The sequence below is a fragment of the Macrobrachium nipponense genome, chromosome 18, assembly GCF_015104395.2.
Source record: "Macrobrachium nipponense isolate FS-2020 chromosome 18, ASM1510439v2, whole genome shotgun sequence".
Classification (NCBI taxonomy): domain Eukaryota; kingdom Metazoa; phylum Arthropoda; class Malacostraca; order Decapoda; family Palaemonidae; genus Macrobrachium; species Macrobrachium nipponense.
Genome location: NC_087211.1, coordinates 29,457,125 through 29,478,747, shown reverse-complemented (window position 1 = coordinate 29,478,747; position 21,623 = coordinate 29,457,125). Strand labels below are relative to the sequence as shown.

Sequence of the window (21,623 nt, the reverse complement as noted above, 5' to 3'; positions counted from 1 at the left end):
TCGTATCCTGGAAACTTGAGTGGTTCTTTTTATTTCCAATATGCTTTAGGTGACGATCACAGCTCTTCTGTCCATTACTTTTCTAATATCTAATGCCGACAGAGAATGCGACCCTTTCTTCCTTTTTGAAGAAAATGATGCTTTTTTCTTTTCAGGAGGACAGACTCACGTATGCGATGGCATTTCAGGCGACTATGATACTTGGTGAGTTACACTATAATTTATCATTTTTGTTTTTTACTTATCTTCAAATACAGTAAGAATAAATTCAAAAGTGTCAGCTTATTCAGGGTAAATATCGGTTTTGCAACTGCCTAGTGATTTTTGCAGCGAGAGAGAACTGATTAGAAACCGAGCAAGAAGTTTGATTCATAGCTGTAGTTAATATAGATGTGGTTATTAGTTACCAAAGGATTCACTGGACGCCATATGTATTTGCCTATTAACAGCTGTAAATAGAGATTCTTAACAATATTCCATAGCAAATTGCTCTCTTGACAGTCTTCGTGTCATGTACTCGTCCTTTTTCTGTTCTATGAATATAATCATCTCTTCTACTAAAGTAGGGAAAAATAGTATAGAATTTAAAGTCTATGATTAGAAAAAAAAGATAATACATGGGAGTGCGAAAAGAAGAAGTTAAGTATATCTTAGTTTAACCAGACCACTGAGCTGATTAACAGTTCTCCTAGGGCTGGCCCGAAGGATTAGATATATTTGACGTGGCTAGGAACCAATTTGTCACCTAGCAACGGGACCTACAGCTTATTGTGAGATCCGAACCTCGTTATATCGAGAAATGAATACCTATCACCAGAAATACATCTCTCTGATTCCACGTTGGCCGCGCCGGGAATCGAACCACCGGATTGGCAGCCGAGCGCGAAAACCACTCGTCCAACGAGGAACTGCGAAACGAAGAAAATTCAATTTATGATAAGCCCTGAAAGATCACACCATAAGGTTTTCTATCATACTTCTAGAAGTCGATTTGTAATGTAAGGGGTTTCTGGATTTTAAAAGAAGTACAGCGGATAGTTCAGTCAAGTGAATGAAATCATAAATGGTCATTGCCATTCATTAGGTCTATTCTTGTATCCAACATTAATACTTTCATAAGGTCGAATTTGTCATGAATCTACCTTTCTTGAGCTGTTCCTTGTGGTGTACTCTCACATTACTCTATAAATTTCCTCGCAACTCTCTCTCTCTCTCTCTTAGTGTAATAATTGGGTTATCTGGCGTTGCCTTATCTATATGTTGACATTTTCACTTGAAAGTGAACACACACCGATACAGAAGAGCGAAATTGTTCATTGCAAGATCATCACTCTCTTATGAGCTTCCATTGGCCGTGTTTATCAAACTCTGTACATACGGCGGAATTGCATTGAGATTGTTCGTAATATCCATAACCTTATTCTTAATCTTTTGAGGACTTTAACCTCTAGTAACTTAGAAACTTTAATAATGCACTGGTCAACATACAACCCCATCACCATCCCAGTCGAAAAAAATAAAAACATAAGCCACACAAGAACAATGACTATATAGATAAGTAAACTATGGTAAAAATGTCATGTAATGAATTTATATAGTTTTTTTTCTCTCCCTCGAGTTGAAATATATTGTATCTAGAATAAACACACCACCGCCTGTTTTTTTATACGAGCAACAGAAGAGAGAGAGAGAGAGAGAGAGAGAGAGAGAGAGAGAGAGAGAGAGAGAGCAGTAAAACCACTGAATTGATTGCTTAAATTTATTTTGTATACTCTATCTAAATTTTTTTAGTATTATTATCTTTCTCTTCCGAAATGGAACACCTATGAACCAAGTGTAAAATCTTCCTCTTCCGGGAAAACGGTGAAACCGGAAGTGACACCCTCTTTTCCATTCGATGACGTTCGTTCGTCGCTACGATGAGCCGGAAAGAATATCTGAAATTGATGGGAAACGGTTCTTACCAAAATTCGCAGTATTGCTCAAAGGCCCACATGCTTCCTATGATTTTCGAAACAATCGGAACATTCCTGGCAAGGTGAAAGCAGTTCACAGTCGTAGACAGTTGGACAAATTTGCATGCGTTTATTGTTCACGTTTCAGGAGAGCAAAAGCTGCCGGTAACTACAAAGTGATCGTCGTGGGAGGCGGCATCGCTGGACTCGAAGCCACTAAGACCCTCCTTGCAAAAGGAGTCAGAAATGTCCTTCTGCTCGAGGCTCAAGATTACCTTGGAGGACGAGTGAAAACCTACAGGCAGGGTAAGGAAGGAGTTAGGGAGACATTTTTTTCTGAGAGCAAACATTGAATCATTTATTTCTGATCTTCTAGACTTCAATACAAGGCATTGTTTTCTGCAAGAATTCAGAGAGAGAAACCATCTTTACAATTCCTCATTTACATTAGTTACTAAAAATAATTCCTACAATTCTTTTAGTACTGAATGATCAAAAATTATAATATTTGCATGTAAGTTCGTGCTACAACTTTGCTTGATCATGACGTGCCTGACTTCATTACAAGAATCTTTCCCTCAGTGGTCAGTACAGATTTCAAACCCTTGCATGCTTCCGTGTCAGCAAATTCGTAGTAGACAATGTGAAAGGGTCAATTATCAAAACTTTATCTCTCATCCACACTGATTTGGTGGCAAAATTATTACACGGAAATTTACTGATTATCGTTTTAGAATTTTCGGAAGGCAACAGGAACTGTTTCTTGATGTGAGCTACATATGGGTTCAATAATTACCTTTCTTAATGGAGCTTTTGATGCTAAATCTGCGTAAAAAGACCAGCAGACAAAGAGGCTCGGACAAGAAAACATAGAGAAAAGTTTCACTGACCAATTCTTGCACCTTAACAGGGTCAATTCTGGTGGAAGATGGAGCAGAATGGATTCATGGAGGCTACATGAATCCACTCTATGGATTAGCTGAAAGTCTCGGCGGTCTGACGCAGCCTCTACCTGACGAAGCCTACGGTAATAAACACAGGATCTTATTTGTGTTGGCGAGTGCGTGTGTGTGTGTGTTGTGTGTGTGTGTGTGTGTGTGTGTGTGTTTGTTTGAGTCTCGGGCTTATTTCATTCAATTTTCCAGTCAACGTTAGACATTCAGTGTGGTTTCCTCCCAGACAGACTTCCTTATCACGATTTTCTTTTTGTTTCCCCTCGTTTGCAGCTTATGAGTCTAATTTTCTGAACAATCATCTTCATGATTTTTGCTTATTTACCCGTTGATAATTCTCAGCTTTTTAATAAACGTGTATTTAAGCTCTTTCGTTTATTTGATTTAATTTCTCCTTTTCTTTCTCATATGAACTTCTGTACTGTAATGCTTCCTTTGCAAAAAAAAAGTAATAATGGATTTTAGGGGGGACGGTAAAAAATAATAATTAAAAAAAAATAATTAATTTAAATTAAAATTAAATTAAATTAATAATATAGAATAAATTAATAATAATAATAATAATAATTAATAATAATAATAATAATAATAAGTAGAGAAATGGAACGACTGAAATATTTTCTTCCGTTTATTCCCATTACCGGAAAATGTCGTCACATAAAGGAAGTGAAGAAGGAAAACTGTCTTGGGTCAGCACTTGGATCCAGGTCCGTCTCGAAATCTGGACTAACTCTTCCATGGGCCACAGCCTCGCTTCCAAAACATTGAACTTAATGAGCAAATCCTGGCAGACAAAAAGACTAAGAAAAGACACTGTAAAATGTATAACCTCTTTCCAGCTTCACTGGCGGAGGTATTTCTCGCGACTCCAAAACACTTTCAGATAAGTCATACAGTTTATACCAGTCAAACGGCACAACTTTAAAATGACTCCTCAGGAGATGGACCTATTATGAAGCAGAGTTCTCTTTCAGAAGGTCATTAACAACGCCACACATTAGTATTTCTGCATAATGATACCATTATATAAACGCTCCCATCCACCTGATAGGCATCAGACTTTACGAATATTTACGTTATCTATTCATAAAATACCTTACAAATTGTCTTCTTCATATTCCGTTTTCATTTTGAAGCTCTCCTCTCAATCCTCATTTGGTTTCATAGACATGTCCCTTTTTGCTTGTCACTTACAATTTATGCTGTAGTTTCCTGAAAAACTTAATCATGAATATATAATAGGTATTTATTTATTTCTGAAATCTTGGTTTCCGCATCTTTGCTTGTGTAACTTTTGGAATATTCCTTCGTGACACGATGGTCAGAAACCTGTCGTATGGAAATTTTCTTGCTCACCTTTATTTATTTATTGATTTGTTTATGATCACAAGAAATTCAGAGGTGTCAAGGTAATAAAGCCTAAAAGAGGTTTGTTAGTTAGTGTTGCTCTCTCGGAAACAAAAGTCCTAATTATTTGTGCATTACATATAGGAGCATCAAATAAAGTATTCATTGGCCCCAGTTTATCATCTTCACTCACACTATGACACTTTTGATCACCATCATAGTTCGTTGCTTTATTATTCCACAGACTGGCGCGTAAGAACTCAAGACGGCCAGGTGGCAGACGAATTTGGGTACCTCGCGGCAGCAAAAGTCATGGAAAAATGTGAGATAGACTCAATACTGGCCAACTACCACGATAAAGGATATGGAGATTGCTATCTTGACCAGTAAGACATACTTAAGGAAAGCAAAATGCTATCAATTTTGCTATTAAACAGGTCTCAGTTTCCACTTGTTCTTTCGTGCAACATAATTTTCTTGTATTGCATATGTAAGGAATTATTTTTCGACCTGTCAACCCACCTTGAAATTTATGCTTATCTTATTTGCTCCAAAGCCTCCGAACAGTGGATGAAGGAAGTCGACTTACGAATCCTAGTGGCTATCTTAGGCTCTGAAAATGAACTGGACTCTAAATTATGAAAGACTGACATTAATATAAAAACTTTTATGTCGGTTTAGGGCAACAAACGAGTCTTTTTACAGCATGTCTACTTGAGCGGGATAAAAGTTCTTCAGTAATAAACAAAAGAAAGAAGCATACTTTTGAATTCTGGTAGAGTGAAGTCTTGACTTGTAATGAAAACCGATATTTTGGAACTTATCGCTATGTGAAATCCACCGGAAAGAGAAAGGAGAGTGAAAATCTGACATGCTTTACACCGGCTGAACAGAGTAGATCCCTACAGCAACAGTGCTTGATAAGGCTTTCAGTATCGAGAACTTTCTGAGGAGCTCGGAGGGTTCAAGTACAAGATATACGAGTATGGCCAATTCTTTATCGTCGAAAAAGAATTGCCGGGAGAACTTTGCAAGGAAGCTAAATAGAAACGACTACTTCAGAATCAAACAGTATTGGACTCTTTGTGCAAATTGCCCCTATGCGAGAATGTAGCTGAAGTAAAGGGTTGGGCTTTAAGTGCAACATCAGATTTAGAAACAAATCTTGTCAAAACCTAGTCAAGTTTATTGCTTTCATTCCTGTTCAAATTTTACGCTAAATATGCCCAACGCACTAATCTGATTAGACATAGGTGTTATTTACCCATGACTGCAAACAGGCCATTGTGGTGAGAGACCTTAAGAGCTGTGAAATGATATTGACAAATATGAAAACTAAATAAGCTAAATTCTTTATACAACTCATTCAAAGGCAGTACAAACACTAGAATTGATGTAAACATTCGAGCAACAGAAGAGTTTTGAAATATCTGACCCTTCAGATTTTTTGCTAGACTGACACATTAAAAACCAGCAATATCGCCTCTACTGCTTGACAAAACTACTTTGTCAAGAAAGCAGCCAATCCAGAATGAAAGTAATCGAGGAAACCTTCGAGAGCCTTTTTACTTCGCAAGAATTCATTCACCAGACCAAAGAGAAACTAAAATGTTTTCGATTCTCAATCTAGTTAACACAACCTGGGACTGACAGAGTAAATCACGAGAGAGAATATGAAAATGCTGTGATTTATAGAACTAGATCAAGGTCATCATAGCAATTAATATACTGGATGCCTTAGATTACCAGTGACAATCGATGCCTAGCAACAATACCACAATTGCACTGTTGAGATGAACAAATTAATAGTGATTTCAATTCATCAGTTTTGTGACTCTGATTAATAATATGTGTTATTGTATTACATATGCATTCCTTCAGAGTTAATCTCCGAGTTTCCTTCTAATATCTAATTCTTTACTAAAAGGCGATAGCACAGCAAGTCATGTTGTTTTTAATGAATTCCATATTTCGTCATCAGAGTTAATTATTTTTTTTTTTGCAACGAGCGACTAATTTGGATGTGTGCCAGGCAAGACTGTCCGGAATGCTCATTCCTTTCAGAATGCAAACATTTGCCTCTATTGCCGTTTTCATCATAATATACTATGTATCAGTGAGAATAAACATTTTCATCCCTTCGTAACTATTACCAGACATCTTTCCTTTCAACAGATTTCCGAATGTTTACCAGAATTTCGGAGCGGTGTCATCGGAGAAAGACGCCTGGCTCCATTACTTGCACATGGTAAGCATAGGTCGTTCCTTACCCTTCCATTAGAAACATTATCCAGATCATGTCGAGATGCAAAGTAATTACGGCTGTAGGTAGGAGACGCTACTAAGCTTTTCCCAGACAACTTGTGTATACAAATTTACATTTGGGAAGGGGATAGAAAGCCTACGATAATGTTTAAACTTTTCAGTAAAGATGATCGATTTGGATGGTCTGAAAATAAACGGGAACTCTGCTTGTAACGATGATGAAAGCAAAATAAGTAATCCCTTCAGTAATAATGATAAATAACAATATACCTAACATTTTCTTGAACTGCTGAAACTATGAAGACAAAGAATGGCACATTTCATTATTATAAATCAATCAGAAAGAAATCACCAAAAGGCGTTTAGTCCAAGGTATAACGGCTACCTTTTCGTTAGAATGTTCTTGATATCTGAAATAAAGGACCGATTGAAGCCCCTTAACCAAGTGCCACAGCCCAGCAGTTGTTTGGCTGGACTTCAGAGCTAAGTCTTTTATTCGTGTATGTATTTTTATGGCCAGGGAGGTGCTTCATCAAACGAGGCACCGAAGAGGTGAAATGGTTCACTGTAGCTCTCCCTCTCCTGTCATTGTTCCTATACCTTCATAAGCAAAAGATCTCCTTTCTCTATTCAGAATGAGCGATGTTCAAAGTACAGACGAAAATTAACACGCAACAGGAAAAATATCAGGGTCAATCCACGTGGCATCTCCGTACTATGTAATGAATGACAAAACCGTCAGAATTACTTCAGCCGAAACCGCGTCAAATTGCCACGTATTTGATAGCAAGTATATATGTGCATATACAGCACACATATACTTATTTTACTAAAATATTTAACTCCTAATCTCTGGTTCTTTAGAAATTCTCTCTTGCTATATTATTCTAAATCGATTTGTGTCTGCGGAATATTGGTATAGATTCATATATACCACATACGTATGTGTGTGTGTGTGTTTTTAGTGTATGTATATGATATATATATACGTATGTATATATATATATATATATATATATATATAATACACATACACATACACATAAATGTAGTATATATGAATGTATACCAATATAGCGCAGACTCAAATTGATTTAGAATAATATAGCAAGAAAGAATTTCTCAAGAACCAGAGATTAGGAGATAAATATCTTTAAAAAATAATGGAATTTAGGGCCGTTCTCAAATTATTGTTTATCTCTTTCACTCTCTCGTTGATGAAATTGTTTGACTTTCTTAACACAAACCCTGTTACATGCATTCATTATTATTATTATTATTTTATTTTTTTTATTTATTTTTTTTTTTTTTAATTCTATCACAGTCCTCCAATTCGACTGGGTGGTATTTATAGTGTGGGGTTCCGGGTTGCATCCTGCCTCCTTAGGAGTCCATCACTTTTCTTACTATGTGTGCCGTTTCTAGGATCACACTCTTCTGCATGAGGCCCGGAGCTACTTCAGCCTCTAGTTTTTCCAGATTCCTTTTCAGGGATCTTGGGATCGTGCCTAGTGCTCCTATGATTATGGGTACGATTTCCACTGGCATATCCCATATCCTTCTTATTTCTATTTTCAGATCTTGATACTTATCCATTTTTTCCCTCTCTTTCTCTTCAACTCTGGTGTCCCATGGTATTGCGACATCAATGAGTGATACTTTCTTCTTGACTTTGTCAATCAACGTCACGTCTGGTCTGTTTGCACGTATCACCCTATCCGTTCTGATACCATAGTCCCAGAGGATCTTTGCCTGATCGTTTTCTATCACTCCTTCAGGCTGGTGCTCGTCCACTTATTACTGCAAGGTAGCTGATGTTTCTTGCACAGGCTCCAGTGGAGGGCTTTTGCCACTGAATCATGCCTCTTTTTGTACTGGTTCTGTGCAAGTGCCGGGCATTCACTTGCTATGTGGTTTATGGTTTCATTTTTCGTATTGCACTTCCTACATATGGGAGAGATGTTATTTCCGTCTATCATACTTTGAACATATCTGGTTCTTAGGGCCTGATCTTGTGCCGCTGTTATCATTCCTTCAGTTTCCTTCTTTAGCTCTCCCCTCTGTACCCATTGCCAATTGTCATCGCTGGCTAGTTCTTTAGTCTGTCTCATGTATTGTCCGTGCATTGGTTTGTTGTGCCAGTCCTCTGTTCTTTCTGTCTTTCTCCTGTCTCTGTATATTTCTGGGTCTTCGTCTACTTTTATTAGTCCTTCTTCCCATGCACTCTTTAGCCACTCGTCTTCACTGGTTTTCAGATAGTGCCCCAGTGCTCTGTTTTCGATGTTGTCGCAATCCTCTATACTTAGTAGTCCTCTCCCTCCTTCCTTTCGTGTTATGTATAGTCTGTCCGTATTTGCTCTTGGGTGTAGTGCTTTGTGTATTGTTATTTGTTTCCTGGTTTTCTGATCTATGCTGCGGAGTTCTGCCTTCGTCCATTCCACTATTCCTGCGCTGTATCTGATTACTGGCACTGCCCATGTGTTTATGGCTTTTATCATATTTCCGGCGTTGAGTTTTGACTTGAGTATCGCCTTGAGTCTCTGCATATATTCTTTCCTGATCGTGTCCTTCATCTCTTGGTGTTTTATATCTCCTCCTTCCATTATTCCCAGGTATTTGTATCCTGTCTCATCTATGTGTTTGATGTTGCTCCCATCTGGTAGCTTTATCCCTTCAGTTCTCGTTACTTTGCCTTTTTGTATGTTGACTAAGGCGCATTTTTCTATTCCAAACTCCATCCTGATGTCCCCAGATACAATCCTTACAGTCTGGATTAGGGTATCCATTTCCTTGATGCTCTTACCATACAGCTTGATGTCGTCCATGAACATCAGATGGTTGATTTTGTTGCCTCTTTTCTTGAGTTGGTACCCGGCATCCATCTTCTGTAGTACTTTTGTCATGGGAATCATGGCTACTACGAAGAGTAGTGGGGACAGTGAGTCGCCCTGGAAGATCCCTCTCCTGATATTAACCTCTGCTAGTCTTATTATTATTATTATTATTATTATTATTATTATTATTATTATTATCTTATTATTATTATTTAGTTATTATTATTATATTATTATTATCATTATTATTATTATCGACAAATCAATGAAGAATGTCACAGAATACAAGAGAGAAAGGAGAAAATACGCCAAAAGCAAAGCCCAGAACAACAGATGATCGCGACAAGCAACACTGTGGCAAGATAGACCGAGTAGAACGGTTACATTACCAGACAGACGTATGTATCACTACGTGAATATTTAACGTGATGTTTAATAGTGGCGTTTGCCTTGACATACAAAGCAACCTAACACTTCTTTCGTTTACTGATTTCTTGAAACCGACACGAAACTTCAAGGAAATGCACAAATCAAGATCAGTGATCATAAAAAACCTTTGCAAACTGTAGATACATATTTATAGACACGCAATCTAGGAATGCTACGCAGTGCTACGTATACGTTTCTATAAACGAATGTGCGTCATCATGCTGGTATATACGAAGGAATAAAGAGGTCACGAGGCTTTTAGTTTTATCGCAGGTGTTCTAACCGCCTGGTTCAAAGGTCTTTCATTAGCGGGAAAATTATTACAGCAGGCGCTTTCATTTTTCAAACGTATAATGATAGATACGAAGCATATAATCTACGAGAGGACGTGGAAAGTGCGTGGAAAGGAGAGTGAGGGAGAGAGAATAAAGTAGGCGCAGTCATTGCCTACAATTGCAATGGGAACGGGAACAGGCCTAACGTGATGATCTATTTAACGAATAACTTTTCATCCTAAAAGAGTGCTTAAGAGAAGATAGGAATAAAAAAGGGCTTTCTCTCTCTCTCTCTCTCTCTCTCTCTCTCTCTCTCTCTCTCTCTCGTCTTTTAAAGTTTATTTTAGGATACAACTTTCTCTATTCCTGACAATTCCTAAATCGCCCATGATCACTTTCTTCCTTTTTATGATTATTCAGACCTATTAAGCATTTTTTTAAATTAATTTTTTGTATTAATGATGAGTAAGTTTGAAGCTTGATGAGGGAATTATCAAAGCACCCAATCCTTGTCTCGACGGAAGCATTTGGCCCCTTTAGCAGGAAAGACTCACACGAAACAAGTTAATGGCCATTAACTGCAAGGAGAGCTTAAACTGAAAAAACACCCATTTGTGAAAGAATGAATAAAAACAAATTACTGATGATAAATCAACCAAGGAGTACTTCCTTGGGAAAGGTTGCAGTGCAAGTCAGAAAAGCTACAGCAATGGTACAGGGAACTTAAGATTGGTATAGGCCCACAACCTCTTTTAATCTTATCCTAACCAGCATCTCGAACAGTGCAGCCACTTCATTATACTGGAATAAATACTTGTGCTGAATCCAACCCTTAATTTTTTTTCTTTTAGCAACGAAGTTTTTAGCCATAAAAATCAACCAGTAATGCTAAAACCATGCAAATCAAGACTCACTAACTCCTTGATAATGACTTTTGTATATTCTATAAATAAATTTATACAGAAGCACATTACTGTAGCTACATGTAGTTGTTCTGATCACTATACTCTGTTTTTTTTCATCTGTCCATCTGCCTGTGGTGTTTTTGTATGGTAACACTGCGTCCCGGGCTTTAGATAGTAACGCTATGCGTAAGTTTTAGGTAAATAAAAGGATATCTGGGTGTACATTTGCAACTGAAAAGTGTTTTAATAATTTACTGTATGCGAATTACACCGTTAATATTCGAAATAGGATATTATTATAATCGTTGAATGTAAGCTGAATGTAACTATCTAAAGCCCGGGACGCAGTGTTGCCATACAAAAACACCACAGGCGGATGGACAGATGAAAAAAACAGAGTTTTTATAGGTCTTATCACAGAAGTCTGTGATACTAAATTTCTGTTTCTTTGCACATTTTATATAAAGAACTCTCGCCTTCTTCCTCTTGTCTCTCTTTACTGATTTCTCTCTTATCATGCATCGACAGGAAGTAGATATCACTGTTCCACGTCAAACCAACAGACGAGAGCAAGATTTTATAGTTGTGGCAACAGTCGGCTGTGACTGTCTGCCTCCGATAAAATCCACACGCGTGTCATTTTCCGAAAGTCTTCCTCCTCGATGAAATCATTTCCTCATTGGACTTCGTTTCCTTTACTCTTTATGATTCTGCGATTTGAAATGACATCCAACTACATAGACTGAACTTGAAACACTAACGATCTGCATAACACTTCTTTCACTATTTTATAATAAAAGGTGCACACATAGTTTATGAATTGTTACCTTAAATAAATAAACGTTGATGTGGTAACAGGCAGTAATCTGAAGTTCAGTTTTATCTAAGGTTAACTGATTGATTCGACAACATACTAGGCATTACAAACTTTATGGTCGTTGGCGATTATATGTGATATGATTATATTTGTTTTGCAGTGGGTGGTCAAGGATACAGGAACCTACGACTGGAGAAATCAGTCCGGACGAGACGCTGACCACTTCACTGACTGGGGTTTGGATGAGTGGAATCAGTGGGCAGCAGGATATGACACCCTCATTAATTATACTTTGGTGCGTTACAAATCTTTTAATATAATGAATATTTACAAATGCGTGAAAAAAAAAAACTAGTACAAGAACGAAGATATGCCACCATGGCTCTATTAGGGCAATATTAAGTTACCAAATTTGATATTCATGGTGCTGTGGGGAGATAATGTGACTGTCAAGGTGATTAGGAGACGTGAGTTTGATAAACAGGAAGTGAGGAGAGCATATCAGTAGAAAATAGGCGATCAATCGGTTGGAGTTTAATTACCAGATGATGAGGGAGCATATAACGGGTATGTAAAATTCGATGTTATGATACTACTGAGTCGCTTCAGAGCAACGAGTAGTGCAAAGTTAACATCTGAAGTTCAATATCGACAGGTTCTCGTTCCTTTAAGCTTGCCAGGAAACTGACCCATGACTCTAATTACAGAAAAGCATTGACTCAAACATCACCAAAACATCCTCGCCAGTCTGCAAGATCTTCTGGAATTCAAGTTCGAGTCGTAAGGCTGTCGTTGTGACGTCTGCACAGAAAGCTTATACCGCAGATTATGTCCTCGTCACAGCGTCTGTTGGGCACCTGAAGGAGAGACACGCCAAGCTCTTCTCGCCAGCCCTTCCTACATCCTACAGCGACAATTTTAAAGTGAGAACACCTGACTATTATCAAATTCCTTTCTGAGAACCTTTCAGCGTGACAATCAGATGAAAAAGTTGAATTTTGTGTCATTCCTGTTAACTGTTATTGCTTTATGCAAGAACTCCATAAATTTCCAGTAGCTTGATCTTTGAGAGTCACAGATGATTATACTTTGATGTGTGAGTATTGGTAATACTATTTCACCGTAAACTCAATCGGCTTTTTAAACTTTAATGTGGAAACTCCTAACGTGTACATTGTGAGAGCTCTATTTTTTAACATGTCTTATTTCGTTTTAAGAGTCAAATAAATTTATTGCACTTCAGTTCAGCAACATACTAGAACTCAATAATTTGTTTATCTTATAATATTTCAGCTGAGAACTCAGTTGAACTCTATTTCCTATTAGTGTTTTGATCTGAGTCCCTCATACACATATCTTTTCGGTGTGAGATCTTTCTCTGTCTTTACGTGAACTTCTGTGAACTCACTGCCGACGCTGATTCACAGCATCAGCTCTATATATATATATATATATATATATATATATATATATATATATATATATATATATATATATATCAAATGTCTACCAGTAACATTGAAAGCATTTGCTCTCTTACAGAAAATCGAGCTGGGTATTGCAGATAAAGTCCAGATTGGATGGAACAGCCCGTGGTGGGGGTCTGATCCTCTGGATTTGAACGTTATTTTCACTGCAAAGACGCTGCCCGCGAATGAGGTAAAGTGGAAAGTCTCTGAAATGAATAATACCACGAAAACAGTGGCTAATCGTTCGAAATATTTCGTAATTATTGTTCAATGACGTTTCAGGATAAAAACTAATGAAAAATGACGCTCTTATTGAGTCCGTTGCATTTCTCCAATTGTGTTACTTTTATGACTGGAATCTCAAGTTACGTACACACAGAAATAGGTTAGGAATTGCCGATGGTGTCATAATATTCAGCTTTACATAGACTGGAACATTATAATTCTAGCTTTCACTTTCTTATTCAACTCGAGACAGTTGCAACCTTCTTTCTGCTAAGACAAAAATATTCTATTAAGTCGTTAGGGATTTTCTCTTTCTGCAATTGTTTCTTTTCCTTCTTGAAGCTGTTTCTCTACCGGGATTCACTGCCGTCAATTTTCTTTTCATCTGATGAACACCATAATTCAATATCTTTCGAGTAGTCAGAGCCTGTGCTATGTGCTGGCTTAATCCAACAACAACAAACTGAATCACTTGCCAATAGAAGCTTCAGCGCAGCTAAGCGGAAGAGAGGGTGGGTGACCTATGATGTCATACTAATGATCACATACTTTGTAGGTGTCATGATACCCCTTAGTCATCCTGAAAAAGTGGGTCTCAGCTGATGCCCAAAAGAGCTAAAGCACAGCTTTATTTCCTTCAGGGGGAGATTAAGACGTGTTTGCATTATCGACACACATTAGGAATACCAGAATCCCAAATTGTTCACTAATTTGTTTAACATTGGTCACTGTCGGGGCATGTAAAATCCTGACTATTTCACTCTTCACGAAAATGTAAAAACATATGCTCACTCACTCTTCCAGACTTGGCTTTATGGCATTATGGAGTACATGAGCATCCACCAACAAACTCCCATAATCCAGAGTTTTCTCACGGGAAACCACGCCCTGCTCATGGAGGCCCTTTCAGATCAAGAAGTGAAGGATCACCTGCTGCGCTTCCTTCGAGCAGTGACGAAGAAGGACATCCCACCGCCTACATTCTTCAGGAGGTCATATTCCTCTAAAGTTGCCGCAAAGGGCCTTCTCTTGATTCTCATATCTCTCAGCTTTTGTTTCCATATGCATATACTCACTCCTTTGAATATTTATTGCCTTCGCAAGAAACACGATCATGTTCCGATTCATTGTCTTTATTCTCCACTTTTATTACACATGACTAAGCAATCAACTTTATAGCAACTTGGCAGTTTACCTACCAGGTTAATGGCCACTTTTATAACGACGATCACCTTCAAACACACTTCACGTTTCCTGCTTCAAAAAGAGAAAGAAAGAAGGAAGGAAAGAAAGAAACAGGAGTATAACGTCTGAAATCATTTTCCCTCGACACTTTGGACGACGCTGTCATCTGCAGGATGTAACGACTTCCTATCTTAGAACAGAATGACAAATTTTTTTTTAAATCGCCACTCATCGTTACTTTATCGCTACTTTATCTAATAAACTCTTGCTTTTTTTACTATAATCTGTGAGCAACGTTTGACGTACATTACAAGAAACCTTAGACGGAAAGTAGACAAGGAGCTAAGAAATAAAATAATTGACAAGATTCCTTTACCAAAAGTGCAACATGGTACTCATATCTATTTTTGTTTCTTTATATTTGCAGATCCCAGTGGGGTAAGAATTTATGGATGCGGGGATCCTACAACTCTTTCGTCACAGTGGAAGGGGATCGACTGGGCCTGAAATCCAGAGCGCCATTCCTGGTGCCAATCACCAACAAATTTGGGAAGGTAATTTCGTGACGTTGACGTGAACGGCAGGGACAACCTTGAAGGGTGAATTTCGCCCTTCAGTCTCCCGCTCCGTTCGTTTCGCCTCACTTCTATCACATACCAAAAGTTCTGATAGCTGTTCAAGAGGTCTACAAGAAGGGAATCTAACATTCTTTCCCTCAAGGACACCTGACTTTTCGAAAGATATATATTCAGAAACTAACCTCCAATTTGTAGAAGATTACAGTTACAGCTTGATTATATTGGATGTGAATAGCTGAGAGGAGCCGTTTTTTTTCATGTTCGGGAAGGGAAGAAAGTCGGGGGTGAGGGTGCAACTCTCAGCCTTTGCATCAGTTGCAGAAGATTCTCGCCGTCTGGCTTTTGCCATACGCACACACACACACACACACACACACACACACATATATATATATATATATATATATATATATATATTATATATATATATATATATATATATATATGAGTAAAGAGAAGCAAGAAGAAAAGAGAAAAACGATATATAAAAAAATTAACACCAGGGTACATAAACAACAACATGAATCGACAAATCTTTCAAAATTATGAACTTGGGTCTTCATTGCCAACGCAGTCGGAGCTATGCTTCCAAAGTTGACCTGAGTGTTGTAAGCAGATATTATACATACATATATATATATATATATATATATATGTATATATGTATATGATACAAGCACATATACATAATATATATATATATATTATACAAGCACATATATATAATATATATAAATATATATGTGTATGTACATATTAAATTTATAGTACTGGAACAAATAAGTAATATAAAATGTCCGTTGAAATAGCACAACAGTCAGAAGCGAAAATAAGATTTAAAATAATTGATTCTATAATGGATGAAGTGTGCCAGATCTAGAACCGGACCCAGGCATAAAAGTGGAGTCCTTAGAGCTTTGGGACAAAAAAAATTATAATAAGTCCTTGGATATTAATGCATTCTGTCATTCACGTATTTTCAGAGGTAGCCAAGTGTTAATACGTCACTATAAGGGCTGCAATCGACCCAGGTATGATTGTAGGTATTTGCTACAAACATGATTTCATGTCAATCACATTCACATTTCCCTGACATTAAAAAGAAGCCGTCATTTTAACGAAAAGCCATTTCTTGTGTGCATACAACGTGAAAGGAAATAACCGAGTTCATTATTTTTAGAGAACAAAGTTCTGCTTACAACACTGAGGTCAACACTGGAAGCAGGGCTCCGACAGCGTTGGCAGAAGACCCAATCTCATCAGTTTGAAAGATTTGCCGATTCATGTTGCTGTTTATGTACCCCTGTGTTTTTTTCTTATTTATTGTTTTCTCTTTTCCTTCTTGTTTCTTTTTTCTCTTATTGGCATTCGATACTGTGGGAGCGTTCTTTGCAGACTGACTCCTGCAGCCAAAAAGCGGACAACAATAGATTAGAAATTTCGGTACACCCCATACCAGGTAGGAACCAAACGAGGGTGAAACCCTGGAGCTGATATGGATTTAAATATCAACAGGTCACCTGGGTCAGGCTTTTATGGAGACAATTTCTGAAGCCCAGGAACTAATAAGTAAATGGGCTTTGAAGATCCAATGTGCAGTGAAAGTCCTTTTGGTTAAAAGAAAAAAAAGGAAAGGTAGGAATTTTTTTTTACCTTACATTAACAGCATTCGAGCTTTCTGTGCCGCTTCCTTGGTCGGAGTCACGTCATTTCTTCTGTCGTTCGGACGAGGCAAGGTTTGGAAACTAATGATAAGAGCGAGAAAGAAATTGAGATACAGGGGGTGGGGGCGGTTGTGACAAACCATGATGAATGTAAAAAAAAAAATTATAAGGAGAGAGAGAGAGAACAGAAAAAAAATAACAAATCACTATAAGTAATAGTCAATATTTAGTTTCGGTGACATTGTTAGATGCTACTCTGTCGCTGAACGAGTGGGTTATGTGCTTGCCTATCGATTCGGTAGTCCCGCTCTGCCAACGTAGAATCAGAAATTTGTTTCTGGTGATTAAATAGTAATTTCTCGATATAATGTGGTTCGGATCCCACAGTAAGCTGTGGATCCCATTGCTAGGTAACCAATTGGTTCCTAACCACGTAAAAATATCAAATCCTTCGGGCCAGACCTAGGAGAGCTGTTCATCAACTCAGTGGGCTGGTTAAACTAAGATATACTTAGATGCTACTCTGTGACAAATAATAATGACTGCAACAGGGAGGGAGCGAGAGAGCGGACGTGACTTGTGACAAACCGTGAAGAATGCAAAGAGAGAGAGAGAGAGGAGAGAGAGAGAGAGAGAGAGAGAGAGCTTGGGGTTGGTAGAAATTGAAATGAAGACTGAGAAGAAGACACAGTCATCCAGTCGGGAATCATTTTCAAAGCTGTTCACTCAGCTTGGTATTGAATAGCTTCTTAGGAGTCGCTTGCATTTTTGACAATGAAATGTTCCTCAATTTTGCACCTACCAACTCTGCCAAATAAGAGATAATCCTTTCCATTCAAGTAATGCGGATGCAAATTTGGATAATACATTTTGTTATAAAATTTTACGACATTCTAATAATGCAATTGATAATGTCCTGACAGCACAAGGTCATTAAAGTGCTTACACGAATCACGACAAATATCTTAAGGCAGCATCAGTTCATTCAAAGTAAAAGGCATCAGACGATTGACGTAGTATCACCGCTGTATGAATCACCACTGTATGACCACTTACCTATATAGGTAGTAACTCTGGGTACCACGCGGTCAAGAAACCTCTTTCGTGACTGTAAATTGGCTAATGGCCAATTTTTCGTCCAAAATCCCGGCAAATGAGACATTCTCATACTTAATGGATTAGCACCGAACGTGAGTAAGCTTTGCTCTTACTTTGCCGATTCAGTAGACTTTAAATGTAGTACTTTTCCACTGACCTTCGAGTTGACATACATCATATCACCTCCATCCTATATATAGTACGTTGGTAGAGTTTTGGTCTCCTAGGCCAAAGGAGTATTGAATGGTCTTTGAAACTTATCTTGCACTACAGTCGGTATATCTTCAATAATAATAATGATAATGATAATAAATGAATAATGTTTTAATTTTCCAGGTCATCTTTTGGGCAGGAGAACACACAAGCAATACCCGCTATGGCACCGTCGATGGAGCTATGCTGAGTGGCGGCAACGCAGCAAGAGCAATCAAAGCAGACATCAGGCGCAGGCGCAGACGCTGATTTGGTCATATCACAACTTACCACAGGACGTCAAGCATGGCCGCTGAGAACTGATGTGGACATAATTCTTTGGTTCATTTTTCTTTCTCTTTTTTTTTTTTTTTATTTTCTCAACATTTTCTACTTCACTCAATTGTTGATAAATTAGGATTCAATGTACTCAGGAACATTGAAGTTTAAAAACAGAAGCTCTGACAACAAGAACTGTTAAAATAGTGTTTATTTCTTTTTGCCATTATTCTTTCGTTAATTACCATCTTCCATTATTTCATTTTTGCATTAATTTAACCCATCGTTTTTGAACGTGAGTATTGCCATCACTCGCTCAATTGATTTCTTGTCGCCAGTTTAGGTGCCATTCATAGAGCGATCTGATCTTTTTAGTGCCTTGTTTTTCGTAAGCAATGAAATTGAGAAAATAAATAAATTCCCTGCAGTGTGCTTTATTCTATTTTACTTTCCTCTTTTTGTGAAATACCTTTGTTTTCTTTGGTGGCTCTGATTTCTCTAAGTTTGCCGATTTCTATCGAAAAAATCTAAAACAATCTCTCTATACTAATAAGAAAGAATTGGAGCGGGGAATCCGGTATCCACATACGGGTCCAGATCCATCTCATCTCTAGAGATATCTTGAGGACCTGCTTACAAACAAAAAGATAAGAAACACTGGATCTGCTTCTAAATCCAGATTCACCTGAAAATCTAATCAACTTTTCCTTTGCCTATGACCCATCCCTTGACAAAATGAATCAAGAGAAAAGGAAACTTCTTGAAGAAAACTGAACTGCAGGAGGTGACGAGCAAATAGGGAGAGGCAAAAAAGAAACTTGAAAACTCTAAGCGACTGATTTGTTTGGCCGCTTGACTGGAACCCTTGACGACCTTCTCTGAGTGTTTCAGTTACAGGTACAGGGATGATCTAAAGATATCCACCTGCCGAGGAAGTTGAAATGTTTGATACAAAAGGTCTCGAAAGGTGCTTCAACTGCACAGGGAATTACATTTAACGGTTCCTCCTAATAAAAAGAAAAGTTACACTTACACAAATGAAGTTTTCATTGTTCAAAATCATGTTGAAAAATAAAGTGTTCTTGGCACAGCATTAATACTGTTAGTATCTTTATCTTGATTAGTAATAATGACAAAAGAATACTCTATGAACGCTAGGGTCCAATTATTCCACATTTAATTCTGCTAACAAATGTGAGATCAAGATAACAGGGAAAACTAGCAAATGACGACAGCCTCATGCTGAGATACTTTTCAGAAACTCCAGCGCTGTTAACACGGCAAAATATTTCATTGAAAAGGCAAGTTCTATAACTAGAGTATAATTATTCGCCAGCAGCTTCTAGACTTATCTCTTCCCCCGTGTGGGTATGTATAGTAAAGGGGCCAATACTCTTACAAGTGTTCGCAAATTTCATTCTAATCGTCGACCTTTTGGTGTTTGCTATTGAGTATCAAGCACAAGGAAGACCATTCTTTCCTAGTTATAAAGCAATGTTATCCAATGACTGATGAATTTTGGAGCAAAGTCATCTTTTGTAATGAAAAAACTTTCTCGACTGATGCTCACTGCAGCCTTAACCGTTGGCGGCCCAGGATGACGCGTCAGCTAATTAAATTTCGGTCGAGAGGGGTTTTGAAAGTACAAGTTGAATAAAAAAAATAAAATAAAACACTACGTAGACTTTAAAAAGATAGGCCTAACAGTTCCAGTAAGAAGATGTCACTTGAGATTAATTTTACAACAATTACGTCGCTGTTATAACAATCGTATTGCTTCATTCATAATGGTCCGTTTATAAGAATGAAGGCTTTAATGACACAAACCTGTCATACGAGTTAGAGGTTTATGTAATTAATAGGTCTTTTAGAAAAAACAGACCGTTATACTTCTCCTTATAAACCTATTATGAAAAATAACTATAACATTATAGATCTATGATAAGGATTTGATCTTCATATCACCAGAGACCAGTGATTCTTTAACTGGGGTGCGCGCCCCCTACGAGCTTCTAAGGGGGGCGCAAGCAGGGTGCCTATTATTTTTTTAAACTGTGATGTTAATTGCAAAATTGCCAAAGGCATTATCACTGCTTCCATGTGTTTTCTAATTATTATCTCAAAAGATGCCAAAAAGTCAAAATATATAAATTTTCATTTAGAATATAGTACAGAGCATATCTATAACAAATTTTAGAGTAAGAAACAAAGATCTATAATTCATCCATATACTCATAAAAGCAATGAAGCATTATAGTATACAAATAGACAACGTATTGTTTATAGTTTATAGTTGGCAAAAATTTCAGGGGTGGGGGTCGTGCCAGGTAAAAAGTTTAAGAACCATCGCTATAGACCTATCAAATGAACTGGAGTATACATAGGTCTATTATATGAACCAATTAAGGTTTTATTTCATTACAGAGATATTACTGTCAGTGCATATTTAAGGGCTATTTTGTTTTATTCTAGCATTTCTTTCCTTTGATTGATAATGATCCATCTATGCTTCTCTCGTAAGTTAAATGCAAATCATTCTATGAATACTTTTCTACATCATTTATCTTAATGATCTGATTCATTATCTTTTATAGTCCTTTTATTACTTTCAAGTATTAATTACCCTGAAAATATGCAACCATCACGGAAGAGCGGAAGAGCCCTATGGGGATGGATGTCTGCCAGTAGTCCAAGGGAACTCACTGAAAAAGATGCACCAGTTAACAGTTCCCAATATATTAGTATTCTAGATGAAGTTTTGTTGCCTACAGGGAGAGCCCTGCTAATCCCCGAGCCAGAACCAATTGTTGTCATATTCAACTCTTCTGTCCATAATGCCCATTTTGTAAAAGAATGGTTCAGAGAATATCAGCAAATCATTAGAATCGAATGGCCAGCAAAGTCACCCGAATTAAATGCCACTGAAAATCTTTGCGGGCTATATACCTTGATATAACTAATAAATGGAACGCAAGTAATAACGAGACCAGGGAGCATATGATAAGACATATTAAGTCGGTCTGGGAGACACTTAAAGGCCCCATACACTGAACGATGGTATGAACGATTGTCTGAATGATTGCCTGTACTGTTCCCAAAAACTTTGTGTATGGGCTTGTCTGAATCCAAGAATGGGCGGAGTTTCATGGTCTG

General features: G+C 37.6%; 1 protein-coding gene across 1 annotated transcript in view; it reads left to right on the top strand.

The window, feature by feature from the left end:
- The window catches only part of LOC135196943 (peroxisomal N(1)-acetyl-spermine/spermidine oxidase-like), a 39,116-nt gene extending 20,214 nt beyond the window's left edge, over positions 1-18,902 (top strand). Inside the window, exons 2-12 of the mRNA XM_064223788.1 lie at positions 156-204; positions 2,104-2,261; positions 2,866-2,982; positions 4,500-4,641; positions 6,431-6,503; positions 11,941-12,075; positions 12,488-12,703; positions 13,323-13,439; positions 14,279-14,466; positions 15,087-15,213; positions 18,336-18,902. Coding sequence (XP_064079858.1) covers positions 156-204; positions 2,104-2,261; positions 2,866-2,982; positions 4,500-4,641; positions 6,431-6,503; positions 11,941-12,075; positions 12,488-12,703; positions 13,323-13,439; positions 14,279-14,466; positions 15,087-15,213; positions 18,336-18,461 — 1,448 coding nt within the window. The 3' untranslated portion in view covers positions 18,462-18,902. The remainder of the gene's footprint in view (positions 1-155; positions 205-2,103; positions 2,262-2,865; positions 2,983-4,499; positions 4,642-6,430; positions 6,504-11,940; positions 12,076-12,487; positions 12,704-13,322; positions 13,440-14,278; positions 14,467-15,086; positions 15,214-18,335) is intronic.
- Positions 18,903-21,623: the final 2,721 nt, after the last annotated feature.